The sequence below is a fragment of the Trichomycterus rosablanca genome, chromosome 9, assembly GCF_030014385.1.
Source record: "Trichomycterus rosablanca isolate fTriRos1 chromosome 9, fTriRos1.hap1, whole genome shotgun sequence".
Classification (NCBI taxonomy): domain Eukaryota; kingdom Metazoa; phylum Chordata; class Actinopteri; order Siluriformes; family Trichomycteridae; genus Trichomycterus; species Trichomycterus rosablanca.
Window position 1 is genome coordinate 29,493,241 of NC_085996.1, and position 26,366 is coordinate 29,519,606.

At 36.7% G+C, this 26,366-nt stretch overlaps 1 protein-coding gene across 1 annotated transcript; it reads right to left on the reverse strand.

The window, feature by feature from the left end:
- Positions 1-2,375: 2,375 nt before the first annotated feature.
- ptk2bb (protein tyrosine kinase 2 beta, b) lies at positions 2,376-25,488 on the reverse strand. Its single transcript, XM_063002510.1, has 30 exons — positions 25,303-25,488; positions 20,963-21,141; positions 20,381-20,468; positions 20,174-20,253; positions 19,424-19,486; positions 19,256-19,310; positions 18,752-18,892; positions 18,434-18,508; positions 17,542-17,643; positions 17,315-17,444; positions 16,561-16,600; positions 16,396-16,439; positions 16,213-16,260; positions 16,022-16,116; positions 14,634-14,715; positions 14,443-14,543; positions 13,419-13,534; positions 13,225-13,325; positions 12,400-12,489; positions 11,736-11,940; positions 10,933-11,047; positions 10,294-10,353; positions 10,036-10,158; positions 8,967-9,116; positions 8,768-8,803; positions 5,045-5,069; positions 4,921-4,967; positions 4,622-4,756; positions 4,391-4,471; positions 2,376-2,993 (listed from the first exon to the last, which is right to left on the reverse strand). The coding sequence occupies exons 1-30, from the start codon at positions 25,486-25,488 to the stop codon at positions 2,754-2,756; spliced, it is 3,033 nt and encodes a 1,010-aa protein (XP_062858580.1). The 3' UTR covers positions 2,376-2,753.
- Between the last annotated feature and the right edge of the window lie 878 nt (positions 25,489-26,366).

Sequence of the window (26,366 nt, forward strand, 5' to 3'; positions counted from 1 at the left end):
CATTGTTGCAAAGTCACCACTGCCAGATACAGTTTTAAGAGAACTATGCTAAGAAATTTGCTTTTATTTAGCATCATTTCTCATTCTTCTTAACAAAATGACCTTACTTAAAACTCTTTACTCTTTTGGCTTTATTTTTGGGATTGTTGTATCTGTTGAATCATCCAGAATTGGTTTTCAAGCAGATACAATTAAAAAGGTCCTGATTGGCAAAGCAACATGTAGATTGACAGTTGTAGTGTTATGTATTTATTCACACAAGTTGTTTAAAGCATTTCATCTTCATATTTGACATAATGCACACTGTTTTCTTAATAAACTGTAAAAATACAGTTAAAATGTACAATATACAATAATGATAAAATAGTTTGGGTGCTAAATAAGCCACTTTACATAGTACAATATATTCGACATATTACACCTGCTCTCTTAGATCGTTACAGAGCTCCAAACACTTTCCCATTTCGAAGTTTAATGAATGTGGTCAAACTGGCTGTATTTATATGGACACTTAATCATGATTACTAAAAAATGAATATCTCTCTTTCTCTTATTGCTGAGCAAGAACTCACTCTTATCTTGACTGCTCCAACACACAGCCTGACACTGACTAATGCCAGAAGCATTCCCCAACATGTACCAGCAAAATTGAGAATCACTGTGATAAGCGGTTAGTGCCACCAATGTCTGTTTGTGGAGGAGGAGCAGGTAATGGAAAAGTTACCTTGAGTAAAGTGAAAATAAAAAATGAGCTTGTGTTAAAAATGTAAAAATTGATTACTTTTTAAAAATGGCCCTAAAACACTCCCAGACTATAGTAGTAATAAAAGCATTAATAGTTAGTACATCACAGTAATTGCTGAGTAAATTCTGCAATAAGGAAGAATAAGAAAGTTTACTCACATTTTATTATTATTTTATTGAGAACCACTCACTCAGATAATGATGGTTTCATCGATTTATGTATTTATTCTTTTAGATTCTTGTAACACCCATCATTTATCAGTCAGTATAAGAACTAAACCTCTTTTAAAAGTATATATGAATGTATAATAATATTTTGAAAATGTACATACATAGGACAAATCAATCCTGAAATGAAATGACCACAGTAAAATCTTGAATTAAAATGTCTAAATATAACTTAAAAAGGAAATACAATATTTGTAATTGGCAGTCTGATACAGGAGATAGAACTTACTTACTTCATAGAGAAAAAGTACAAGCATATACTGTAAGTACAGTAATTCACAAAATATACACTGCTCTAAAGAAAATGAAGGGAACACTTAATCATCACAGTATAACACCATGTCAGTTAAACCTCAGGGATTCCATCTGTCCAGTTAGGAAACATAAATGATTGTGAATTAATTTCACCTGAAAGTGACAACAGGTGCATTACAGAGGCAAGAGCAAGAGGCTGCAGCCCATTCAGTTTGCACAGGTAGTCCAGCTCCTCCAGGAACGTTTGCTATCTCCTCCAGCAGTCTCAAGAGCATGAAGGAGATAACAGGACACTGGCTGTTACACGAGGAAAGCTGGACAGAGCCGTAGAGAAGTAGGACTGATATCTGCTCCTTTGTGTGAGTAGGAACAGACGGGGTGTCAGAGTAAAGATTTTTCACTTGTATCTTTCGTTCATCATGATCCGGGGTGTGATTTAAGTGTTACCCTAATTTTTTTCAACAATGCACATCGAGCCTGCGTTTACATGACAATTCTTTGAGTCTGTCAGAAAAACATACACTATATGGCCTGAAGTATGTGGACACCTTTAGCTGCATGAATGAAAATGAATAATATGCTTCCAACATGAAACCGTGGCAGCTTGTAACCTTTTATTTTTCAGTATGATTATGCCCCTTTGCGCAAAGGCCTTAAGGACATGGTTTCTACCATGTTTTGGATGAACTATAATTCTGATTGGGAGTCAAGTTTGGAAATTTGTATACATTAGCACAGACATGCTATTAATAACCTTCCAAGAGAAGTGAAGACTGAAAATTATAGCTGCAGGGGATGGTGGGTAGGGGAGTCTATATTCATGCCTATGAGTTTGATATGGGCTGTCCAACAAGCTTATGGTCAGGTATCCACATACGTTTGGCCATACATGTATTTACTCCTGTCTGTAAATGGCATTGCATGTGTTTTATGTGTATTTTGTATTTTCATGAATATGAGCGGGAGTGCAGCTGGAAGAATGGGTGTTGCACAGCAACATGGGTTCTTCGGACCTGTATTTAACACAAGCCACTGGTCACTGTGAGTTCAGCCTATTTTCCCAAGTCTGGTTTTCTCCCATCATGCAGCAGATGGACTGGCAAATGTAAGTTGCCAATCCAAGTTGTGAGTGAGTAAATGTGTCTGTTGCTCTGAGATAGATTGATGCCCCATCCAAAGTGTAATACGTGTATTTGTCCTACATCTAGTGTTTCACTGCAGCCCTGACCATGATGAAAAAAGAAATGTAAAAAAGAGATGAAATGAGAGATTAAATTATGTGGATACCACACATAGTCAGACAGTGGCACTGAATTTAATACTGCTCATTGCACTAGTGGATTTTGCATACAAGTCCACACACTTGTATGGGCTGTACTGTGTGATATACAGTATATGGTGCTTTAAATGAGACGTAGTATAAGTAGTATGCATCCTATTTTAAACCAGTAATGGATTTCAGGGCTAATCAGCATCCAGGAAACTATTGCTGAAAAATTCTTACACTGACAAAACTCACTTTTTCTTTAGTCTGTATCAGAGGGGACTGCATCCTCAGGTTTGGGTTTGGCTATATTAGCACGCACCCTTGCCTGATCCACAGCATCTAGCAGGTTTTTGGCATCCATTGCCAGTGTGTGGGCTGCTGCCAGCATCTGCTTTTTGCACTCCTCCTTAAGAGAGGTGATGGAGTTCTGCTGAGCCAGCCGCATCTTACTGATCAGCTCTGCCATGTCCTTATTCAGCAGCTTCTGGGTACCTTCAATCTACCAGCACAGGGAGACACACAGAGAAGCTCATGACACTCAACTAATTACTTTTTTTTATCACCTCCACTTTACTTCATATATTGTTTAGGTTCAAGAAATACCCATGAGGGTAGTATCACACAAAATAGTCCAAATACTCGAAGTTTAAAAAGACACACAAAGACTGGAACACATCTATTTGTCCAAAAATTTTTTATAAATTAAAGTAATTTCATATGTACAGCTGTAAATAATTAGCGTAAGACTTTATCATCCCAATATAACACCAAGTCAGTTAAACTTCAGGGATGCAATCTGCCCCATTAGGAAGTATAAGCAATTATGAATCAATTGCACCTGCATTGTGCAATTAAAGTGACAACAGGTGCACTGGAGACAACAGCTAGACAACCCTTAAAAACTAAATGATTTTGCAGGTGGTGGACATAGACATTTACTCTTTCATTATCCTCCCTGACTGACTCTTCTCCACTACTGATGCATGAGGTGGTGCCTACAGTCAGTTCAGTTTGCACAGGTCCAGCTCCCTGTTTGTTTGCGGTGTCTCTGTTAGGCTGTTACATAAGAAGAGCTAGACAGGAAAGTAACAGGGTATCAAGGAGGACCGGTATTTGCCGGTAGGACCGGTATTTGCCATTGTGCACTGAAAAACAAGAGGAGCACTGCCAAAGACATACAAATCGACCTGCAGTGGGCTATTGGTGTGCAAGGCGACTGAGGCAATGTGATTCTTTGGGCAATGTTCTGCTGGGAAACCTTGGGTCCTGCTATCCATGTGGATGTTACTTTGACACTTTGGTACCTAAGCATTGTTGCAGACCATGTACACCCCTTTATGGAAACGGTATGCCCTAATGGCTGTGGTCTCTTTCAGCAGGATAATGCGCCCTGCCACAAAGCAAAAATGGTTCAGGAATGGTTTGAGTAGCACAACAATGAGTTTGAGGTGTTGACTTGGCCTCCAAATTCCCCAGATCTCAATTTAATCGAGCATTTGTGGGGGTCTGATCCATGGAGGCCCCACCTTGCAACTTACAGGAGTTAAAGGATCTGCTGCTAACATCCTGGTGCCAAATACCACAGCACACCTTCAGGGGTACAGTGGAGTCCATGCCTTGATGGGTCAGGGCTGTTTTGGCAGCAAAAGGGGACCAACACAATATTAGGAAGATGGTCAATAATGTTATGCCTGATCGGTGTATGTTTGTTTAGATGCATCAGCTTTTTTCTTGCAAGTCTTTTTTTCAGTCATTAAGCCCCCAAAAAAGAACAGTTGGCATGCATGTGCCTGATAAACTTTTGACAACTGTTGGCAGAAAAGCACTGAAAGACTTCTAACTAGGTTAAAAAATCTAAAGAAGTATTGCGTAAAATCAGCTAATAAGATCACTTACCTCTGTCCTAATGGCTCCATGCAGAGATGGAAGAACTTCGTCTACACTGGAAATCAGATCCCGCAGTGTCAATCCAACAGACTGTGGGAAACAAAAAATAAAGGATGACATAAAAAACATTACAAAAACATTGCAAAAGCTAATAACTAATAAATGTGGTGTTTCATCACCATGTTGTATAATTACAAAATCTAGTAGTATAGTAAAATGTACTTTTTAAAAATGTGTTACCTTGACTATGGCTATGTACTCTGTGGATGGCAGAGTGTTCACATCATTTTTCAGCTGCACAACCACTTTAACCAGATCCATTACACACTGGTACACCTTGTCCTCAGAGCGGTCCAGCTCTGCTGTAGGGGCCGGCTAGATGAGAGTGGGGGCAATAATTCACATCAAGACATACTGTACAGTTTAGATCAGTCATCAAAACTCTCTTAATATTCAAGCAGCCCCAGTCTGTCTAAACTTTGGTTAAACTTTGTGTGGATTTTGTAATTCAATCTAAGAACATATAGATGTGTAATTACCTGCACTGAAATTCTTGGAGGTTTTGCAGGGGCCTTCTGAAGATCAGCTATAAAGAAACATATTAAAGTTAAGCAAAGAAGTGATTAGTAAGCATTTCATAACCTGAAAGAACATTACTATTACCATTATTAGGCTGGGGGTCTGGTGCCTGACATGGAAAACAGAAAAAACACATTCAGTCACGTAACAAGTAACCTTTTCTTCCACCACTGAGATGCTGTTATAAATTTAGCTGCCGGTTCTCATTTCTTCACATTTATTCTATATTGATTTATTCTTACATAATATTATACAGTTATTATCTGTTCCTAATAGGGCTGGGCGATATGGATCAAAAATAATGTCTCGATATTTTCGCGCAGAACGGCGATATACGATATATATCTCGATATTTTTTTATCCCATAAGGTAATATCAAAAAGACACTTCTGAGACAAAGCTACATGTTCCAAATTTTTTACAGGCACTTTTATTAAAATTCATGCTGGGGAAGCTTCACACAAGAACTATTTTTACTTTAAAAAAAAAGAGCTATTCTAAGAAATTTGTTTCTAAGGTATCTCCTGTCGTGTAATGTGAATTACAAATATATTGTCTGGCCCTTTAAGAATGTTAAGTGCACTATAGGGCGCAGGGAGCGAGTGTGTAGGGAAGGTATCAGAATTTATCGTTTCCGGCTGTGCTCATGTTCTTCTGTTGTTTTGCACTTAGCTTGTGTGGTATTAAAAGTAGCGTTCTCGTTAAACCCCCCTCACATGTTTGGACTTTGAATTATTTTACATCACCATCGCCACAACATTTACATTAATATTTTCTTTTACTGTATAGAACTCAGTTCTGTAATACAGGCAGAACTAATCGTTCATGTTACTGTGTAACTATTACAACATTTAATGCATTTTAATCAGCATTCTGCTTCATGCACTTTATTATTATTTAACAGCTTTATTTGTTGTTTAATTGCTGTTTGCTCCTTGTTTACTGCAGAGTTAGTTCATGCAATTTTATTAATTTTTGGTTGTTTATTGGCCGACAACAAGAAATATTATAAAAAGAAGATAAATAAATAAATGACGACATCGGGCGATCATCCAGTATAAACTAACATGACCACGTACAACATCCAGTACAGAAATCACTCCCCATAATGTTTGTTTTTTACAGATATATGCACATCACATATACAAACACACAAGTCAGAACAACAGGAGACGCACCGTAACGTTATTATTACTTTCTCAACACTTGCATTATTTACACTGTATATGAAGTAAATACATGCATGTCAGCGCGTGCATGCGCTTGTATATTTATATTGGTTTTTGAAACGAATAACGACTCGTTTTCTTGTTGAGGGAATGGTTGGGTGGATTGTTGAGGGAATGGTTGGGTGGATTGTTGAGGGAATGGTTGGGTGGATTGTTGAATGGTTGGGTGGATTGTTGAATGGTTGGGTGGATTGTTGAATGGTTGGGTGGATTGTTGAGAAAACGTTTGGGTGGTTCCCTAAACGTTCCTTCACGAACGTTCCTCAAACGTTCCCCCCCGAACGTTCCCTCAACGTTCCTTCACGAACATTCCCCCAACGTTTCCACACAAATGTTTCCTCAACGTTCCTTCACGAACGTTCCCCCAACGTTCCCCCCCAAACGTTCCCCCAACGTCCCCCCCCCGAACGTTCCCTCAACGTTCCTTCACGAACGTTCCCCCAATGTTTTTTCCCCCAACGTTCCCTCAACGTTCCTTCACGAACATTCCCCCAACGTTTCCACACAAATGTTTCCTCAACGTTCCTTCACGAACGTTCCCCCAACGTTCCCCCCCAAACGTTCCCCCAACGTTCCTTCACGAACGTTCCCCCAATGTTTCCACACAAACGTTCCCCCAATGTTCCCCCCGAACGTTCCCTCAACGTTCCTTCACGAACGTTCCCCCAACGTTCCCCCACAAACGTTCCCTCAATGTTCCCCCCTGAACATTCCCCCAACGTTTCCACATGAACGTTCCCCCAACGTTCCCCCCAAACGTTCCCCTAACGTTACCCCCCGAACGTTCCCTCAACGTTCCCCCACGAACGTTCCCTCAATGTTCCTTCATGAACGTTCCCCCAACGTTTCCACACAAACGTTCCCCCAATGTTCCCCCCGAACATTCCCCCAACGTTTCCACATGAACGTTCCCCCAACGTTCCCCCCCGAACGTTCCCCCAACGTTACCCCCCGAATGTTCCCTCAACGTTCCCCCACGAACGTTCCCTCAATGTTCCTTCATGAACGTTCCCCCTCAACGTTTCCTCAACGCTACCCCCACCCCACCCCCAACGTTCCCTCAACATTCGCCCCCAAAGTTCCCTCAACACCCCCCCCCCCCCAAACGTTCAGAGGCATGCTGGTACATACCGGATAGCAATGGAAACGTTTGCCAGTAGAGAAGTTTACCAGCATAAAGATGAGCTACGAAGTATTTATTTATTCACTTTGGTTACATTGATGACAGGACAGAGAGCCACTTTTTACACAAGACTCATCAGTTTAAGTCTTTAATGTCAAACACGGTCATAGACAGTTATGTGTCTCCAATTCACCTCACTTGCACGTCTTTGGACTGTGAGAGGAAACCGGAGCTCCCGGAGGAAACCCACGCAGACATGAGAAAAACATGCAAACACAGAAAGGACACAAACCCCTTTACATGGAAATCAAACCCAGGACCTTCTTGCTGTGAGGCGACAGTGCTACCCACTGAGCCACAATGCCGCCATGTTTTGTAAAATAATAATTATAATAATTATAATGCAACAAGCAGATAGATCCACATGTACAAAAAACAGCAATTGTTTGTGGTTTTAATGTTCAATAGTTCCATCATTCATGATATAATTAATAATAATGTATTTTAAAAAACTTCAAAATAAAAAAGGCGGCTTTTTCTAAATGAGTTTGTACACCTACCTTGTATTGGTAAGCCTTAAATCTCATAAAAATCAATTGTCAGCTGCTAAAAATGAATTTAAATAGCATTTAACTAGACCGTGTTAATCGAACAATGACTTCTTTGTTGGTTATCAGTTGATCATTACTACTGTATCACTGCTGAAAATGATAAGTCCATGCAATGTATTGAATAATGTGTGTGTTATTAGTTTAAGCAGAAATACAGCAATGTACAACTAAGTGAAGTAGCTTTTTAATCATTGTATTTTAAATGGATAAGAATCTAGTAACTAAAGACACAAATATTGATAAATTATTTTAACTGATAACTAACCGCCATTAGTTGTTAATTAACCAATAACTGACAAGTGTATAGCCTCCCATCAAAATATAAAACACATCATAATGATTCATATTAACAAGTCACACGTCAGTAATGTAGAACAGTATGGTAAACATAAACAGTTCAAAGTAGCCGTCAGTAGCAGTGTTTCAATAGCAGTGTTTCAGGTGTAGCTTAGTGGTTAAGGTACTGGATTAGTAATCAAAAGGTCGCTGGTTCAAGCCCCACCACTGCCAGGTTACCCCTGTTGGGCCCTTGAGCAAGGCCCTTAACTCTCAATTGCTTAGACAATATACTCTCACAGTACTGTTAGTCACTTTGGATAAAGGTGTCTGCCAAATGCTGAAAATGTAAATTTAGTAAACAGCTCATTACAAGCACTAACTAAACACGATAATCAAAGACAACCTTAAAGAAGTAGTTATTATAAGACGATAAAGTGTCCTATGTTTATACTGCGACATTTTCATTTTACTAAAAAACGCTACACACAGATCCAATATAATAGTATATAAATAAAAAATGATATATAATAGAAAGAACAATAATATGCTTAATAGCAATACTCACCAACTCCACTACAGTGGTCCCATTCACATTAGGAGCCTTAAAAACAGGAACATTTAATTAATAAAAATAATTAAAAGTTAAAAAAAAAAGTTGTCTCTGAGAATAAAGATGTAAAATATGTTTAAGTTATTTGTATGTAAAGTATTTCATTAGTACTTGTATATGTTACATAGTAATGATGATATTTTTATTTTCTTACCAGAAGTTTTTCCTCTTTATCCAACCAATGTTTGTCCTCCACCATCTCCTCTTTTTGTTTCTTAATAGTCTCCTGCAAACGCTCCTTCTCTAACTGCCACAGGCGCTGTGCGTCCTCCACACTTGACGGCCCTGGGCTGAACTCCCCTTCCTATATCACATAAACAAGGATACCTCAAAACTGGAGAATTTACAGTAAATAACTACTAACTACACGGAATACTGTTTTAATATACCATTATAAAAAAAAATCTGCATAAATATGCTAAATAGAAACATTCCTCCTGCCATCCCACAATGGCTAGCCATTCTGATCATAGTGCTAATAGCTACAGTTAGGAGCCAATAGTGTTCAAATACATTCAGCAGTCTTAATTCCAGATTCTAAAAGTTGGTTAAATCTATGGCTATTCTACTGCTATTGAACTTACTACCACTTGTCACACAAGTAATGTTTTATGTTTATACAGTCCTCTCCACAGTTAGTTAAAAGGGTTGTAAAAGTTTAGCTTTAGACAAATTTGCTTAATCTCACAGTGAAAAAATTAGAAAAATTAATTTAATAAATCTATTTTACTTAAACAAGAAAAAAACACACAGGCCCACAGGTGAGAACTACACTTCCTTGCACTAACTGCAAACCATTAAGTGTTAATCACAGCACCTGAAGGCAATGCATTACAAGTGTACATGAGTTTCAGCTCAGACAGACATCACTCTGTCTGGTTATGGTTTTTCCTGTTGCTTGGTCTTCTACCTTCTCGATTTTCTCATGATTGCTGTGGTAACTTTTTTTAGCTTCTTTAGTCTCTACCTGTTTTTTGAGTCTTGTTCTATTCTTGTTATAGTTAGCTTTTGGATTGTAACTTGCTAGTGAACTGAGTAGCTGGTTTGGTGAAACCCAGTCAAGTCTTTTGTTTCTTCTTAAGTCTTTTGTGTATCCTCTTCCAAACTTCTCCATTGTGTTTTCACTTTCTGGCATAGGGGTGTTCTCCAAGAAACACTGCTTGGTATACAATCACACCCCAATCATTAGTAGAACATTAAAATAACTTACGAGTCAATCTTACCGTAAAACTGAGGCGCCGAGCAGGCATGCTGAGAATTGAGAGGCTGTTGGTGGAGTCTACAGGAGACTGATAGTCACAGGGACTAGCCAGGTCTGGAGAACTTGCACACAATGCCTCATTCAGCTGTAAATAGCATGACACATGCCAGGAAAACACATGCAAACACACATCAGTACAAATTCTTTCTTTCATTTCATGAAACCAAAAAGCCTAAACAGCAGACACTATCTGTTGATAGTGTGATGATAAATACAATACCTGTATATGCAGACCGATGCTGAGCGTATTCCCAAATCGTCCAGGGTTCAGTCTTGAAGGCTGCACATGTATAGAGACAGCAGTGAATTACAGGAGGGACCAAAAGTCCCCTTAACACAGACACAAGCACACAAATTCAATAGTAATAAATCTAAGGGGGTGAATTCAGAGTCCAAATCTAATTGGTCAGGACTGGGTGTAAAAATACTTTATCTTTATCTATAAAGTCTTCCAGCCCTTATTTATGTTTTTTTTTTCTTAAATCTTAGTTTAAAACCCTATTAAACTGTTGTACAATATTTAGCTGTGACTCTTGTTCATCTGACCAATCTACTATAGACTGGTTTATATGGTCTACAACAAATGCATGAGTGCATCTTTACATGTATAACATACAGATACAGGCATTTAGCACATGGTGTTAACCAAAGCAGCTCACAACTGTAACCAAATAAAGTCCAAGCAACTAAGGGTTAAGGACTTTGCTCAAGGGCCCAATAGTGGCAGTTTGGCAGTGATGAGGTTTAAAGCAGCAACCTTCAGATTGCTAGTCTAATATGGTAACCACTAAGCTACCACTGCCCTTCAGGTTTTAAGACATGTGAGTGAAACCACACTGCAGTGAGAATTTCCTGTTACCTTTGGCGGAGGTTCACTGAAGTTGAACTTGATGTTAGGCTCCAGAAACTTGGTGACTCGATTTCTGTCTCGCTCCTTTTCCACTTCCAACTCCTTTTCCATTTTATGTACATCACTGTGTCGTAGAGAAAATACAGAATTACATTTACCAAAACAAATGCACTTGGCTTACTAAAAAGGAATTTATAGTACAAATGTAAGGTGTTTGCAGTATAAATGATCCAGCATCCAACCAAGTTAGATCTATAGGGCAGCACATTTATATAGGTACCTAAATAGAAAAAAATACAACAGTACCTATTGCAGCAACTTAGTAATTTATTTTTCAGAAAAAGTATAGTCTCATATATACAACAATGTGTGTTTATGACCAGTATTACATTTTGACTGTTCAAATTTTATTAAACTGTACAAAATGTAAGGAAATAAGCCTGGCAACATTTCAGACCTTATGCTACCAATATTGTGACAAAAACTGGCAATCACATTGTTGGTGAACAATTGTATATACCGTTTTGTGTCTATCTTGGTTGGGAGATCTCTGTCTTTTGATCGTAACATAGATTTGCACAAACATAATACTCACAAATAGCAACTGACCAGTTGAGCATGGCTGGCCTTACAGGTAACCATTGTTTGTAACAAATCAATAAGAAAGCTGTGTATAGTTTACATCCAATAAATTAAACAAAAATAAAAGTAAGATTTATAATAATAATAAAAAAGCATATAAATGATGCTTTTAAAACACGTGCAGGATGTATTGAGTGTAAAATTTTGCTGAGGATGAAAGAGCAGCTTACTTAATTCTGCAGACGAGCTCAGTAAAGCTGGGTCTTTCGCTCGGGTCATAGCTCCAGCAGCAGGTCATGAGCGAGTACAGAGCAGGAGGGCACAGCTCTGGTTTGGGGAGCCTAATGCCCTGTTCCAGCTGATTAATCACTTCCCGGTTCTCCAGCCAAAAGAAGGGCTGCTGTCCACGACTCATTACCTCCCACATGCAGACAGCTAGACAAGAGCAATAAAATAAAATGTACACATTTTTACTCAATGCAAACTACACAGATGAGCCAAAACATTAAGATCACCTGCCACATCTCCTTTCTTAGACCAGTGCTCACCACCATTGTCTGTAAGCAACCCTTGCTGTGTGATGATCATGATTATTTGATCCTTATCAAAGTCATTTAGGTCTTTATGCTGCCCATCTACTATGTTCAACACTTCAAGTTATTAACATCAGCCCAACAATCTAGATATCCCTGATGGTCTTATGCATAAAATAAGAAATGTCATGTACAATTTGGTTAATTGTATTATTGTTTTGGCTTATCAGTGTAAAAAGATGCATTTCAGTTATACTAACTGAATGAGTAAAGCAAGTGCAAGGTTTACTTTTTAGAACATGACTGTAAATTATAAAAATCTAACAAAATAAAAACAACAACAGCAGCATAGGTTGCTTACCAAACATCCATACATCACTGGCAGTGGTGAAGCGTCGGAAGTTAATGGACTCTGGGGCCATCCATTTGATTGGCAATCGAGTAACAGAGGCTGCAGAAATGTAAAAGAAATTATTAAATTAAATAGCTCCCCTCTGAAGTGAAAAAGACATGGCATGTTTGGCTGGAACCGATTAACGACAGAATTTTTCAGTTATGAGAGAGAGACAACCAAAGCTACCTGTTACCTGACCACATGCCAGTATGTTAACTAGCTACACTGAACTGCTAAAAGATCTGAATATGAATTATTAGCGAGTATGTGATGCCCTATATTGTACTGATAGTTTGTCCAAGGTGTATTACTTGCACCAAGTGTTTCCACAACTGGCTTGGGGTTCTCTGAGACACTGACCATTAGGTAACAATTTATAAATTCGACTCTTCAGTCGTTTTATGTGGGTTACCAATGCCTCAGCACATTGTTCAATGATTTTGTCATTAATATTTCAGTGATGGCTGCTGACTGATGCTCTGTCCACACAAGCATGGACACACCAAATGCAGTGAGGATATTCTCTGCATCCACACTATATATGGACTGTTGTATAGCACTAAACACACCACATTAGAACATAACATAATTAGTGACCACAAAAAAATTGTTGTCTGCATTTTGTCCAATGCAATCACAGTACTAACAAGACAGCAATGGGCAGTATGTTGTTTGTTTGGATTGTATGTCAGAGATAAGGCAGTAAAAATAACTTTTTTATTATTATTTTTTTTTTTTAGAAAATATGTATTTTTGTGGACAGAGAATGGCTTTAAATCAGCTAATTCTTACCTTTATAATATTCCTCATTCTCTATGTATCTGGACAGCCCAAAGTCACCTAGCTTTACACAATCTGGTGCTGCAACAAGCACATTCCTCACAGCAATGTCTCTGTTACATACAGAATTCATTTAAAATCATCTATATGTTTAATCCGAATAAGCAATGAAATAAAACAGATTAAAATGATTTTAAAAGGCATACCTGTGCACCATGTTCTTTCCCTGTAAGTAGACCAGAGCTTTGCAAATCTGCAAGCTAAACAGGACTAATGTGACATTGGTTAAGGTTTTCTGGTTTTTGCTTAAGTAGTTCCCAAGCTGAAAGTAAGAAAAAATGCAGTATGTAAGAATGCATAAAAACTTGTAACTAAATGCATTTGGAGGAATACCTCTTAGATGTTAAATATGTAACAACATATTTATAAAGCATTTATAAATCATCATTTATAATTTCATTCATTATCATTTTTATTTAGATTTTTTAATCTTTGCCTCACTATAGTAAAAATATCCAATTGTGCTGTCTGAAATCTTATTTAAAACTGCAGTTAGGGGGAACTGTGGAAGTTAAGACAAAACTGACAAAGATAACTCTTAAACAACTATTTCATTTTTGTCCATTAATGAAAAATCAAACCTCCATATGACACATGAGTGGTGGTGTTGGTTGCATAAACATGCTCTTCATGAACTTAAGGGCAGTATACTGTGGCAGTATATTGTCTGTGCAATTGAGGGTTAAGAGCTTAAAGGTTAAGAGCTTAAGAGCCCAACAGTGGTAACCTGGCAGCGGTGGAGCTTGAACCAGCAACCTTTTCATAACTAGTCCAGTATCTTAACCACCAAGCTACAACTGCCCTGGAGCCCCCACTGTCCCTTATCTTAAACATTATTAAAAATCTGTGGGTAGATCCTATTAGATCATATTACTAATACTGACTTATAATGAATATCCAAACTTTTGCACATACAAGTTCTACTTTATTATTTCTATTTTTATTTCTATATTTTTATTTCTTTATTTCTATAAGTTCTATTCCTTTTTTTCCTCCATAAATAAATAAAACATGGTCAGGGTGCCCACACTTGTGCAAACTGTACCTGTTTAAAATGAGGATTGTACGACTGCCCATTTAATAGTGTTAGATATTGCACAGTACTAGTGTTTACACAGACAGCACTTATCGGGAAGGAGGATTTAAACAATAAAAATTTTTTCCATGTACCTCTCCATGCTGGTAAAGTTCCATGACAATCCACACTGGTTCTTCCTCTATAATACCTATTAGTTTCACTATATGAGGGTGGTCCAGATTTTTCATGATAACTAGGATGGTTAAAATACAGAAATACAATGGTTTTAGTGATAAAACAAAAATGAAACATTGTGAGTGACTTTAAAAGCTGCAATCTTTACCTGCTTCACTCATAAATCTCTCCAAGACATCAGGTGAGCACTCTTTACAGGTTTTCACTGCCACATTGGTCTTCTCCCCATTCTAATAAGAATACATAATCTAGTCAAACAGTGTGTGAATCTATTATATATATATATATTTTTTTCCACAACAGATCTAGATTTAATGCTTTTAATGCACAACGCTGTACTATTTTAGTAGGGCTAAATAAGAAATTGTATTGCATAATTGATTACAATTTTCAGATTTCCCAAATAATAATGCATCATTTAAAGGGTAGTATGACTCTTAACTAACCCTTGTGTTATGAATAACTCCAGTTTATATCAGGTACATCATTAGTCTCAGTACTAAGTCATGTGGCTCAGTGAAATGTTACTGTGCTCCACTAAAATGTTAGCAGTGAGTTTTAATATGAAAATCATAAGCAGAACTACAAGACACACCAGGTAAATTCACTACAATTTCCTGTATTTTTGCATTGTATTATTTATGGGGTACTTTAATATGTAAAAGACAATATATTAAATTGGCCACTGTAGAAATCTGGGAACATCTAGAGGCAGTTTTGGCAAATATTGGAATAAAAATGGTGGTGTATTCAATACTTCTATAAAAGTACTAAGTCTAAATAATGTTATAAATAAGAGAAATTCATTTAAAACATGCTTTCACTTTGTTTTTATAAGTGTAGATTGGTGGGTAAAAGTGACAATTATATCAAGAGGTCTGAACACTTTCTGAATCCACTGTACCCCTTGGGCTCCTTTTTCATTATTTCATTCCTTCTTTAATGCCACTTTTAGGACAGGTGAGTTTAGTTTTTTGTGGATACAAATACCTGTATATCTGAATTCATCCAAGCTAAATTAAAATCCTTTGATGATTTTATACCCATCTGTTTATCTCAGCCAACTAAACTACACGTACACTTGCATGAATTACCATGTATGTTGTGTAAATAACAGTGAAGAGAAGCACTGGATGTAAATTATATCCAAATGAGGGTTGAGTGAATCACACTCAGCTGAAGAGATTCGTCAAGGGCACTCAAATTACAGCTTGTTTCAATGCTGACATGAATTTTGACATAGAAGTAGTTTGTATATCATTCTAGGAGCTTAAATCTAGTATAGGTTTTATGCCACTTTGATGCATGAGGGCCACTGTGATTTGGAAACAGTCCTTAACAAATAAAAACAAATATGCAACATTCAAAAATATAGTAATCATGCACAATGTAAAAAGACTGCATTGTGTATGAGACTTTTTGTAAAAAAACTGGTCTTGGCCTTTTCTGGCATCATTATGCAGCCAATTAAACATACATTTTAAATAATAATGAAATTTAACAGCAAAAATTGGTTGTAAATTAGAACAGGCTCACCTCTTTTTTATAAATTCCTTCATAGACCTCTCCAAAAAATCCTGAGCCCAAAATCCGTCCCAGGACAATGGACTTCCTCGAGATTCCATATTTCACTGCTTAACAAAAAACTCATTACTCATTTACTAATTCTTATTTCTATAAAAGAGATACAATTAAGGGCACGATTTCAACAGATGAGTAAAACTTACCAGGAGGAGGTGGTTTTTCATCCAGTATTTCACAGTATATATCAGAGTCTAAATAATAGAACAACAAACAAAAACATTTAAATGTATTATAAAATCAGACATTTAGTCAGTGCATTCTTAAATTGTTTATATTATATAAATGTAGCTATGACAAGGACATAAGAAATAAATGCAGGTACTCACTCCTGCTGTGACGCTCAGTATCATTTGACGGTTTAGACAGCATACTAACAAAAGAAGACATAAAAATGAGAACAAAACACATCTGTATGTGACAGACATTCAGTGTAACAATGTATAGCATTCTTCAAGTTGTAGATAATTTAAATAACACACAGCTTTACTCACCTTGAGGGAATTGCAGGAAGTGAATTACGAAGCTCGACATCTATAACAGTCAAGTAAGTTTAGGTTTCCACACATTATGTTCTTTAATCTTATTATTTCTAATAAGAAATAGCTAAACAGCTGATTTTTTGCACACTGTCACATTGTGACACAGAAATATCTAAAATGTTGAATCTCTAATGACAGATGACAGCCGGCTGGTTATTTCTACCACTAACATCACCAACATGTATTATATTTATAATTATTGTAGAACTACAATCTGATTGGACATCCCCATAACATGTCTGCCCTGAACTTTAGATTATTTTTACAGTTTTACCAATTTGCATCAACTTACTATCAAAACCTATGATCATGACAATATCAAGAACATCTACCAACATATTCAGATAAGTGATACTGAAATGTAATATTAATAACATTTTATATTAACTTATAATGAATTTAAATAAAAAAAAAAACCTTATAGTAGTGGTTGTTGTGATTTAAAAATTTAAATAGGCTCTGTATTGATAACAGTGCATTGTGCTTTCCTAAGGATCCAATAAAAGCTCATTTTTATGCGAATTAAAACTTACAATTGTACCCCTGACTAAAACTGCCACCTATGGTAAACAAAATCTAGCAATTTACTAACTAGTATTAATGTAAGTTACATTTTGTTCAGTTCATCATCAATTATTCATTTACATAGTCCTAAAGTAAAAATGTATTTGTAAATTATATTATATGCCTAAAAAGGGAAACTGACTTTTCAGCTTACTTTTATTGGGCCGAGATATTACTGATGACTCTGTGTTGTTTTCAAACCGACAGTAGCCATCAATCAGGTCTGCCATGTTCTCTGCTATTGCCATTGTAGGCACATTGACAGAGAGAGGCTGAGGGGAGCAAATAAGCATAAAGAAGCTGTTAAAGAAACAGGTGCAATATTTTTAAACAAGGCATAATAATTCTGTACCATGAAGAGATCATTACCTGTTTGGCTCCCTTTATATCAATGTCTAGCAAAGCTTTTCCATCACTTTGTCCTGTGCACTTGATACTTTTGATATGTTTAAATTCTGCTAGACAGACTGTCTGGAAGAAAAAAAGTGAAAGTGTAAACAAATCTTGCAACTTCAATGTGGTAAACAAAAGTAATTATTACAATAACAAATTATAAATGCACTGACTCAGACTATAATTACAATTATAGTGCTATCTGGACCACATTCAGAATTAAGTCAGTATTAGACCACTTGCAGGTATGTTTCAGGATTGTGGAAAGCCGGCGCTGGGCCATTTAAATAAGTAAAATTATGTAAGATATGGCTCAAAGATTACCAGGTTTTTCTTGACAACATCTCAGCATTTTTTTAAATAATGCCATTAGGCCATTTAAGGCCAGGTATTGCATGAAAGAATAACATTACTGGTCACATCAGTTATGTTTTTAGACATCTGGATAAATGATAATGTCTTTCTTGACATTGTAATAAACATTGTAAATTTGTTTAGCTTTAATTGTCCAGTCGCATCTAATTGTATATCTGAAGCATTGCAACTGTAAGCAACGCTTTATTCCACCACACAAAACCATGACATAATATTTATCCCTACAAGATTCTTGTAGTATTCAGCAACAATCTGTGTCTGTTTCCTCAATAATAATGACCACAGTTCCCACAAACACAGCACCATATGAGATGTTATTGTCTGATGCAGACTTGATTCCTATTTTTTTAATTAAAACTAAATTCAGAACTAAAAATTAGCATTCATACATTTTGCATTTTTCACATTAATTCCTATCATTATTTCATAATAATCGTATAAAAAAAAAGGTTTAAAATGGTAAAACAAAATATTTCTTTGTGTGTGTATTTACCGATAAATCTTTTTGTGTGCGTTGACGAATACCTCTTGCTCCAATAACTAAATCCACTGCTAGACTCCACCCTTGCTATATGGAGAGTATATATAGATTATATATATATTATATATACATTTTATTTATAATGCACTTTACATTTGAAAACAAATCTCAAAGTGCTACAGAAAAAGAGTAATATAAAAAAAAAAAAAAAAAAATACATATATATATATATATACTATACTGTATATACTGTATATATATATATACAGAAATATGTCATGATCATCTATGCAGTTAACTATTATTTAAGTGCAAATGAGTAAAACTTACCACTAGTTCACAAGGGAAAACTTCTTCATTAAAGTTAATAAATTCACCAAAGGTCTTAAAGAACTTGAACATGCACTCTTCCTCTTTGAGTGTACCATACTGCTGAAAGGTTTGCTGGATCAACTTCTTCAGCTGCTTAGGCTATGCGTCAACATACACACAAAAACAGCAAAACAATTTATTCTTGTTGAACATCAAACTTAGAACAAAAGAAGTGAATTTCCTAGCTTAGTTTTTTGCAACATACAGTACTACAAATCCTTTATGAAGATGTAAAAGAAGATCAGTTATAGAAAGTGATTATTGCATAAGAAGTTTTTTTTGTACAGAACATTAACATTTGCACTACAGTTTACTTGTCATTCCAATAAACCCAGAAAAACAATACAATGCTTTTATCAGGTAACAAGTAGTTTAAATGGTCAAAACTACCACAGTTTTACATATAATGAATAAACAATAGAGAAGTTACTGAAAAACAATTTATTACTGAAAAAACTTTACCTTCATACTGTCTATTAGTTTCTGTGGGAAGAAAAGGTCAAGACCAACTTCCTTTCTATGTCAAAACCATAATACACACAATACAAATACAAGTCAATTAATATATAATATTAATTATTAATATATAATGTATGTTTATTCAGTTACTATATTAAATTGATGACTTACTCTAACAATTCAAAATTGGACTTCTTTTCAAGACCTTTGTCATTTAGGTCTTTGTAAAACCTCCTGTCAGAACACAAAGATACAAACGACTTACATTGAATTATATATTACATTACTATATAGTAATATTTTTGATACACACTTATTTTAGACAGCAGTTCTATTTCAACATAATCATACATGTTATTGTTTTTAAACTGCAATGCTCTTAACAAGGTGTTTGATAATTTACTCCAAAAACAAAGCTTTAATATGAACAGCTATTAAGAAGAGGGTCAATCACAGCAATACATTGATATTACAGTCATTCTACTTCAATATAACAGTAATGTTGCTGCCATCTGCCTGAGCTGTTTTGATGGAGTTTCGAGCCGAAGCAGTAAATTCATTTAGCTGAACATTGTTTAGCAGACCAGTGAAAGTCATAGTGTCTGATAGCTGGGGGCTTATCTGCAAAATGTAGTCGTTAGTTATAGTCCATGAGGTGTTATTAGCAAATGTTTGGCTAAGTGGACATTTCATTAATATGTATTGAGTAAAATGACAATTAATAAATAAACATAAACGTTTGATGTGTTGTTTAGTAGCAAATGAACATTTGATTCGTGGCAGTAAAGTATTCTGTGAAATGCTGTTATTGAAAATACTAAACTAAAGGTGAAAACTGGATTTATTACACCAACTAACAGAACGCCCCATTGTGCTTCACTACTTATTTGATAAATCCTTAAAAATCATAAGCAGTCCTACCTGATCTCCAGACATCCCAGCTGGAGTGCCATGCCCTCACTGACTTTACTGGCATACTGCTGCATGTAGTCACTGCGAACCTGTACAATTACAATGTAGTGAAGTAAAGGATAAAATTGGACAAAAAAAACATGGTAATCAGTTATTTTGCTCTTGCATCTAACATGAGAACAATGTGTTAATGTAACCTTTGTGTAAATCGCTAACCTGGTGATAGAGATATAATAATGAAGTTCTGTCTTCTTTCAACTTCTCCAGGTAATTAGCTGGTATATAGCGAATCCTTAGGTCATACCTAAAACACATACAGCCAAATACATCAAAATTTAGCATAATAGAATTATAAGGCTTTGCCACTTTAACGCTGTGCTCCAAAAATAGTACTCCTTGATAGCACTTTCCCTCAGTTAGACTAAAAGTAAATCTTTTAAAGGAATACAAGTGCTTTAGACAGCAGACATTAGTTTTCAGATATGTTAAAACTTAGACCAGTAATATAACTGAATGTAGCACTCTTATTTAAAAAAAGAGCCTTTAAAGTGTTAAATTGCCTATGTGCATGTTAACAGATATCTAGTTAACTGTCTACAAAACAAAGCCCAAAGCAAGAATATACGTTTTTTAAAATGTGTGTTTGCCATAATATAATCACAGCTTAGCCCAAATCTAATTTACTAAATGTAATGAATCCGCCTATGCCACCAGCAGAGAGAAATGCTGGTTAACAAGTTAACAAGCAGTTCTAGACTAAGTTCATGTTCCAGGGGCGCTAATATTATTGTTGCTTACCTCCACTCTGCCTCTAAATGGAGTTTCTCATAGCGCTGCTCCACCTCTCCTACAGTCAGGTCAGGGTGCAGCCAGTGATGCTCCTCAGACTTCAGGTGTTTGAGTCTTAGACCAAAACAGCCTGCATTCTGCACATTTGGCCCTAAACGACCACTAATCAGAATTGACTGGATGATGGCCTGATGATGGACAGAGGGGAGAGTAAACAGTGAATGTTTACCCATGATTTCATATAATTTAAAGAAACATATTTTTGTTTAATGGCAATACTTTGCATAGAAAAAAATTTTAATACAAAAAAATGGACCACTGTGCACACTATGAGCAGCTACATAAAAATCGAATTCATTGTATATTACAGTAACAAAACATCATTTTTAAGAAACTCTTTAAACTAATTAATATACTTAAATGTCATTTTACAATTTTTTAACATCACTATAATATAAAAAAATTTGTGTATGCAAAAATGATGTACTAATATCAATCAAGTACATTCTAAGCAACTACTGTACATTTGTATGATATAACAAAAACTGATAAGAAAAATTATAAATATACAATATATTATATATATTATGGAACTAAAACGGCTTGAATTCCAGCCAAAGGTGCTTAAAACCAAATTCACTATTCTGGCTGCATCCCAAAGCACATGCAGCTGAACTAGGAACGCAGATTTTATATACTTTTTTTAACAGATGACTATTTAATTTTTTTACTATATTAAATGATACAAAACACTTCCTTAAATCTGAAGTACTGCACTACCAAATGGTTTATGTAAACATTTTACCCTTTTTTATTAGTAAGAAGATTTGCCATAGGTTCCATAACCATAACGTCTAAGTTACCCTATATGGACAAAAGTACAGTATTGAATTTATGTGTTTCAGCCACAAAAATTGCTAACAGGTATAATAAATCAATTATATAAAGCAGCGATTCTCAACTGGTGGGTTGCGGACACGTTCTGGGCGGGTTGCGGACAGCTTGTAAAAAATAAATACATTAAAAAAATTTAAAATAATTAATGCTCATCTGATTTTGTACTCGTCTTTTATCTGGAAAAAAAAGAGACAGAGAGAGGCACGCATCAGACGCGCACAGCATTCTCGTTGCCATGGTAACCACCATTCGTTTGCCGGTTACCCTTCTCTTTAAATTTGTAATGATGTTCGGAGGCAAGATGGCGAAACGCAAATATAACCCGGAGTATTTGAAATGTGGATTTTCGTTCATTGACAAACACGGACAGAAACCCCAGTGTGTTATTTGTAATGCTCTCATGCTGGCACATGAGAGCATGAAACCATCCAAACTAATGCGACATTTACAAACGAAACATCCCGCATGTAAAGACAAGCCGGTGGAGTTTTTTCAAAGACGACTTCATGAGCTGAAGGTATCACAGAAGTGTCTGACAGCATCTTGCTCCAAACAAGAACATGCACTCCGGGCGTCTTACCTATCTTTGTGAAAGTGGCTTTTCTACCTTGGTCCAGCTCAAGTCAAAGCAGAGAAACAGGTTGAACACTGAGCATGATCTGAGAGTAACTCTGTCTACTGTCACCCCAGACTTTGAAACTCTGATCAGAAGTAAAGTACATGCCCAACTGTCTCACTGACTTCCACAAAAGACAGGTTAGGTGAAAGCATCTTGTTTTGTAGCCTTATTTATTTTATGCAGTTTTGATATTTAAATTTATTGTAGTAACTTTTATACATGCAGTTGGCATGGTCCTCCTCAGTTTCTTTAAAAAAATTGCTCTTAAATTCACTTTGCATGCATATGTATGTTTAAATGTGTTTTTGAAGGCTATTTTTCAAAAATAAATTTTTTTGGTTTGTATTCTATAAAAGTGGGTCGCGACTTAAAGACCATGAGAAAATGTGGGTCCCGGGCTGAGACCAGTTGAGAACCCCTGATATAAAGCATACTCTTCAGATTTGCAGCAACAGTTTAACATAGACCCTTCTCTGTTAAACCATGACTGTGCCCCTGTGTACAAAACAAGATCTACAAAGACATGAAAAAAAGCTTGGTTTAAAAAAAACTCCAGTGACCTGCACAAAGCCCTGACCTCAGCCCCACTGAACAGCTCTCTAATGAACTACAACATCAATGAAGGCTTTTTTGACCAACATTAATATACAAATGCTCTTTTGACAGACTAGGCACACATTCACACTGACATATGTAAAAGTCTTGTCAGAAGCTTTTTTCAGAAAAGTGACGGTTGTTAAAGCTGAAAAGATCACATAGAGGTCACTCGATTTTAGTACCATTTGTATGGTCGGATTTCCAAATACATTTGGATATATAGTGTATCTAACCCATAGAATGTCATGGGTTTACAATCGTGAAGCTTACAGTGTATCACAAAAGTGAGTACACCCCTCACATTTCTGCAGATATTTAAGTATATCTTTTCATGGGACAACACTGACAAAATGAGACTTTGACACAATGAAAAGTAGTCTGTGTGCAGCTTATATAACAGTGTAAATTTATTCTTCCCTCAAAATAACTCAATATACAGCCATTAATGTCTAAACCACCGGCAACAAAAGTGAGTACACCCCTTAGTGAAAGTTCCTGAAGTGTCAATATTTTGTGTGGCCACCATTATTTCCCAGAACTGCCTTAACTCTCCTGGGCATGGAGTTTACCAGAGCTTCACAGGTTGCCACTGGAATGCTTTTCCAGTCCTCCATGACGACATCACGGAGCTGGCGGATATTCGAGACTTTGCGCTCCTCCACCTTCCGCTTGAGGATGCCCCAAAGATGTTCTATTGGGTTTAGGTCTGGAGACATGCTTGGCCAGTCCATCACCTTTACCCTCAGCCTCTTCAATAAAGCAGTGGTCGTCTTAGAGGTGTGTTTGGGGTCATTATCATGCTGGAACACTGCCCTGCGACCCAGTTTCCAGAGGGAGGGGATCATGCTCTGCTTCAGTATTTCACAGTACATATTGGAGTTCATGTGTCCCTCAATGAAATGTAACTCCCCAACACCTGCTGCACTCATGCAGCCCCAGACCATGGCATTCCCACCACCATGCTTGACTGTAGGCATGACACACTTATCTTTGTACTCCTCACCTGATTGCCGCCACACATGCTTGATACCATCTGAACCAAACAAATTAATCTTGGTCTCATCAGACCATAGGACATGGTTCCAGTAATCCATGTCCTTTGTTGACATGTCTTCAGCAAACTGTTTGCGGGCTTTCTTGTGTAGAGACTTCAGAAGAAGCTTCCTTCTGGGGTGACAGCCATGCAGACCAATTTGATGTAGTGTGCGGCGTATGGTCTGAGCACTGACAGGCTGACCTCCCACCTTTTCAATCTCTGCAGCAATGCTGACAGCACTCCTGCGCCTATCTTTCAAAGACAGCAGTTGGATGTGACGCTGAGCACGTGCACTCAGCTTCTTTGGACGACCAACGCGAGGTCTGTTCTGAGTGGACCCTGCTCTTTTAAAACGCTGGATGATCTTGGCCACTGTGCTGCAGCTCAGTTTCAGGGTGTTGGCAATCTTCTTGTAGCCTTGGCCATCTTCATGTAGCGCAACAATTCGTCTTTTAAGATCCTCAGAGAGTTCTTTGCCATGAGGTGCCATGTTGGAACTTTCAGTGACCAGTATGAGAGAGTGTGAGAGCTGTACTACTAAATTGAACACACCTGCTCCCTATGCACACCTGAGACCTAGTAACACTAACAAATCACATGACATTTTGGAGGGAAAATGACAAGCAGTGCTCAATTTGGACATTTAGGGGTGTAGTCTCTTAGGGGTGTACTCACTTTTGTTGCCGGTGGTTTAGACATTAATGGCTGTATATTGAGTTATTTTGGGGGAAGAATAAATTTACACTGTTATATAAGCTGCACACAGTCTACTTTTCATTGTGTCAAAGTGTCATTTTGTCAGTGTTGTCCCATGAAAAGATATACTTAAATATCTGCAGAAATGTGAGGGGTGTACTCACTTTTGTGATACACTGTAGATGGCAGTGGTAGGTCAGCAGTTAAGGTACTGGACTAGTAATCAGAAGACACTATAGTTCACAGGGGACTTTGAGATTGAAGAACAAGTATGAACATACATATTGTTACCTGATAAGATATACAGTAAGTGTAAATATAATTGTTTATTCTTTATTTCTACTGGGAAATAATAAAAAATACATAACTTAAAATAGTGTTAATTATATTTTAACTTATTTTTAAGTTTTTACTAATGTTTCATTCATGCTCTAAACATCTCAAACGTATCTAGAAAACTGTAGAAAATGTTCAGTGTACACATGACCACACACTGACCCTTACCCTTATTTTCCAAGAGCTATCACACTTGACAAGTTTGAAGTTCTTCAGGTTGTTGCTGCTGCTAAAGCACACTTTGAGGATTTTCACAGCTCCTCCATCTCCAGCAAGGGCAAACACAGGGCTCTTCGGCCCATCGGCGCCAGGGGTGGGCACTTTCCATGACAGCGTGGTAGTATCACCTGCCATTTTAAAACTGCTTACTGCAACAAGTAGAACATCACACCCTCCTCAGGCCTGTAGAACACAAACACAGTAATGAGAATCATTTATAAAATTGTAGCTGCTGATATAGATTATCATTTGAGTTTTTGTCCTTTGCAGTATAAACATAGTAATATGTACAAAGAATAGGAGCCAATGGAATGGAGCCAACCAATAACCTGTGATTGTCACTCCAGTGGTGGAAATCATTAAATATGCTTGATGAGCTTATGATTCTTGACAAATGCACTTAATGCTTTGCAATTACTAAAAGAGGGATTTGTTAGGTGAGACAAAGGGCCTTAAAAACTTGCTCCCTGATTTTCCCATGATTGTCTCATTAAATGGTTTCAGATCCTGATATAAAATGAGGGAAAAAAAGAGGAACATGAGGGGAAAAATGTTTTCATTTAATAAAGAAAAAGGTTATGCAAGACCTACATTATCCATGTGAAAAAATTACTGCCCCCTAAACTAGTTGTGCCACCTTTAGCACCAATAACTGCAACTGAACTCTTTCGACACAGGAATGCAAATTAAACATGACACAGTTCAGAGAAAAATCCCAGTGAACTACCCCAATAAATCCAAAGGACCAATTGTGTGTCATAACATCATTTACTTACAGTGCTTAACGCCTCATAAGTTTAGCTCATATTAAAGCTCATATTACAGAAAAGAAATATGGATAATGACTGTCATATATTTTTCTGGTTTTTATAAAGGTTAGTTTTAATTCATTAAGATAAATTTAAAAACAAATGTAACACACTGGTAAGTAAATATTACTTAGAATACTGAATACTGTTCAGCCAAAGGCATTTTCTGGTTAGAGCCCATTCCCAAATGAAAACAGCAGCAAC

Excerpts from the sequence above, each read along its gene's own strand:
- ptk2bb (XM_063002510.1), bottom strand. The coding sequence starts at position 25,488 with ATGGCAGGTGATACTACCACGCTGTCATGGAAAGTGCCCACCCCTGGC. Across the intron at positions 18,509-18,751 it reads TTTTCCCTTGTGAACTAGTG|CAAGGGTGGAGTCTAGCAGT; the intron begins GTAAGTTTTACT and ends CTCTCCATATAG. Across the intron at positions 14,544-14,633 it reads GAGATTTATGAGTGAAGCAG|TTATCATGAAAAATCTGGAC; the intron begins GTAAAGATTGCA and ends TAACCATCCTAG.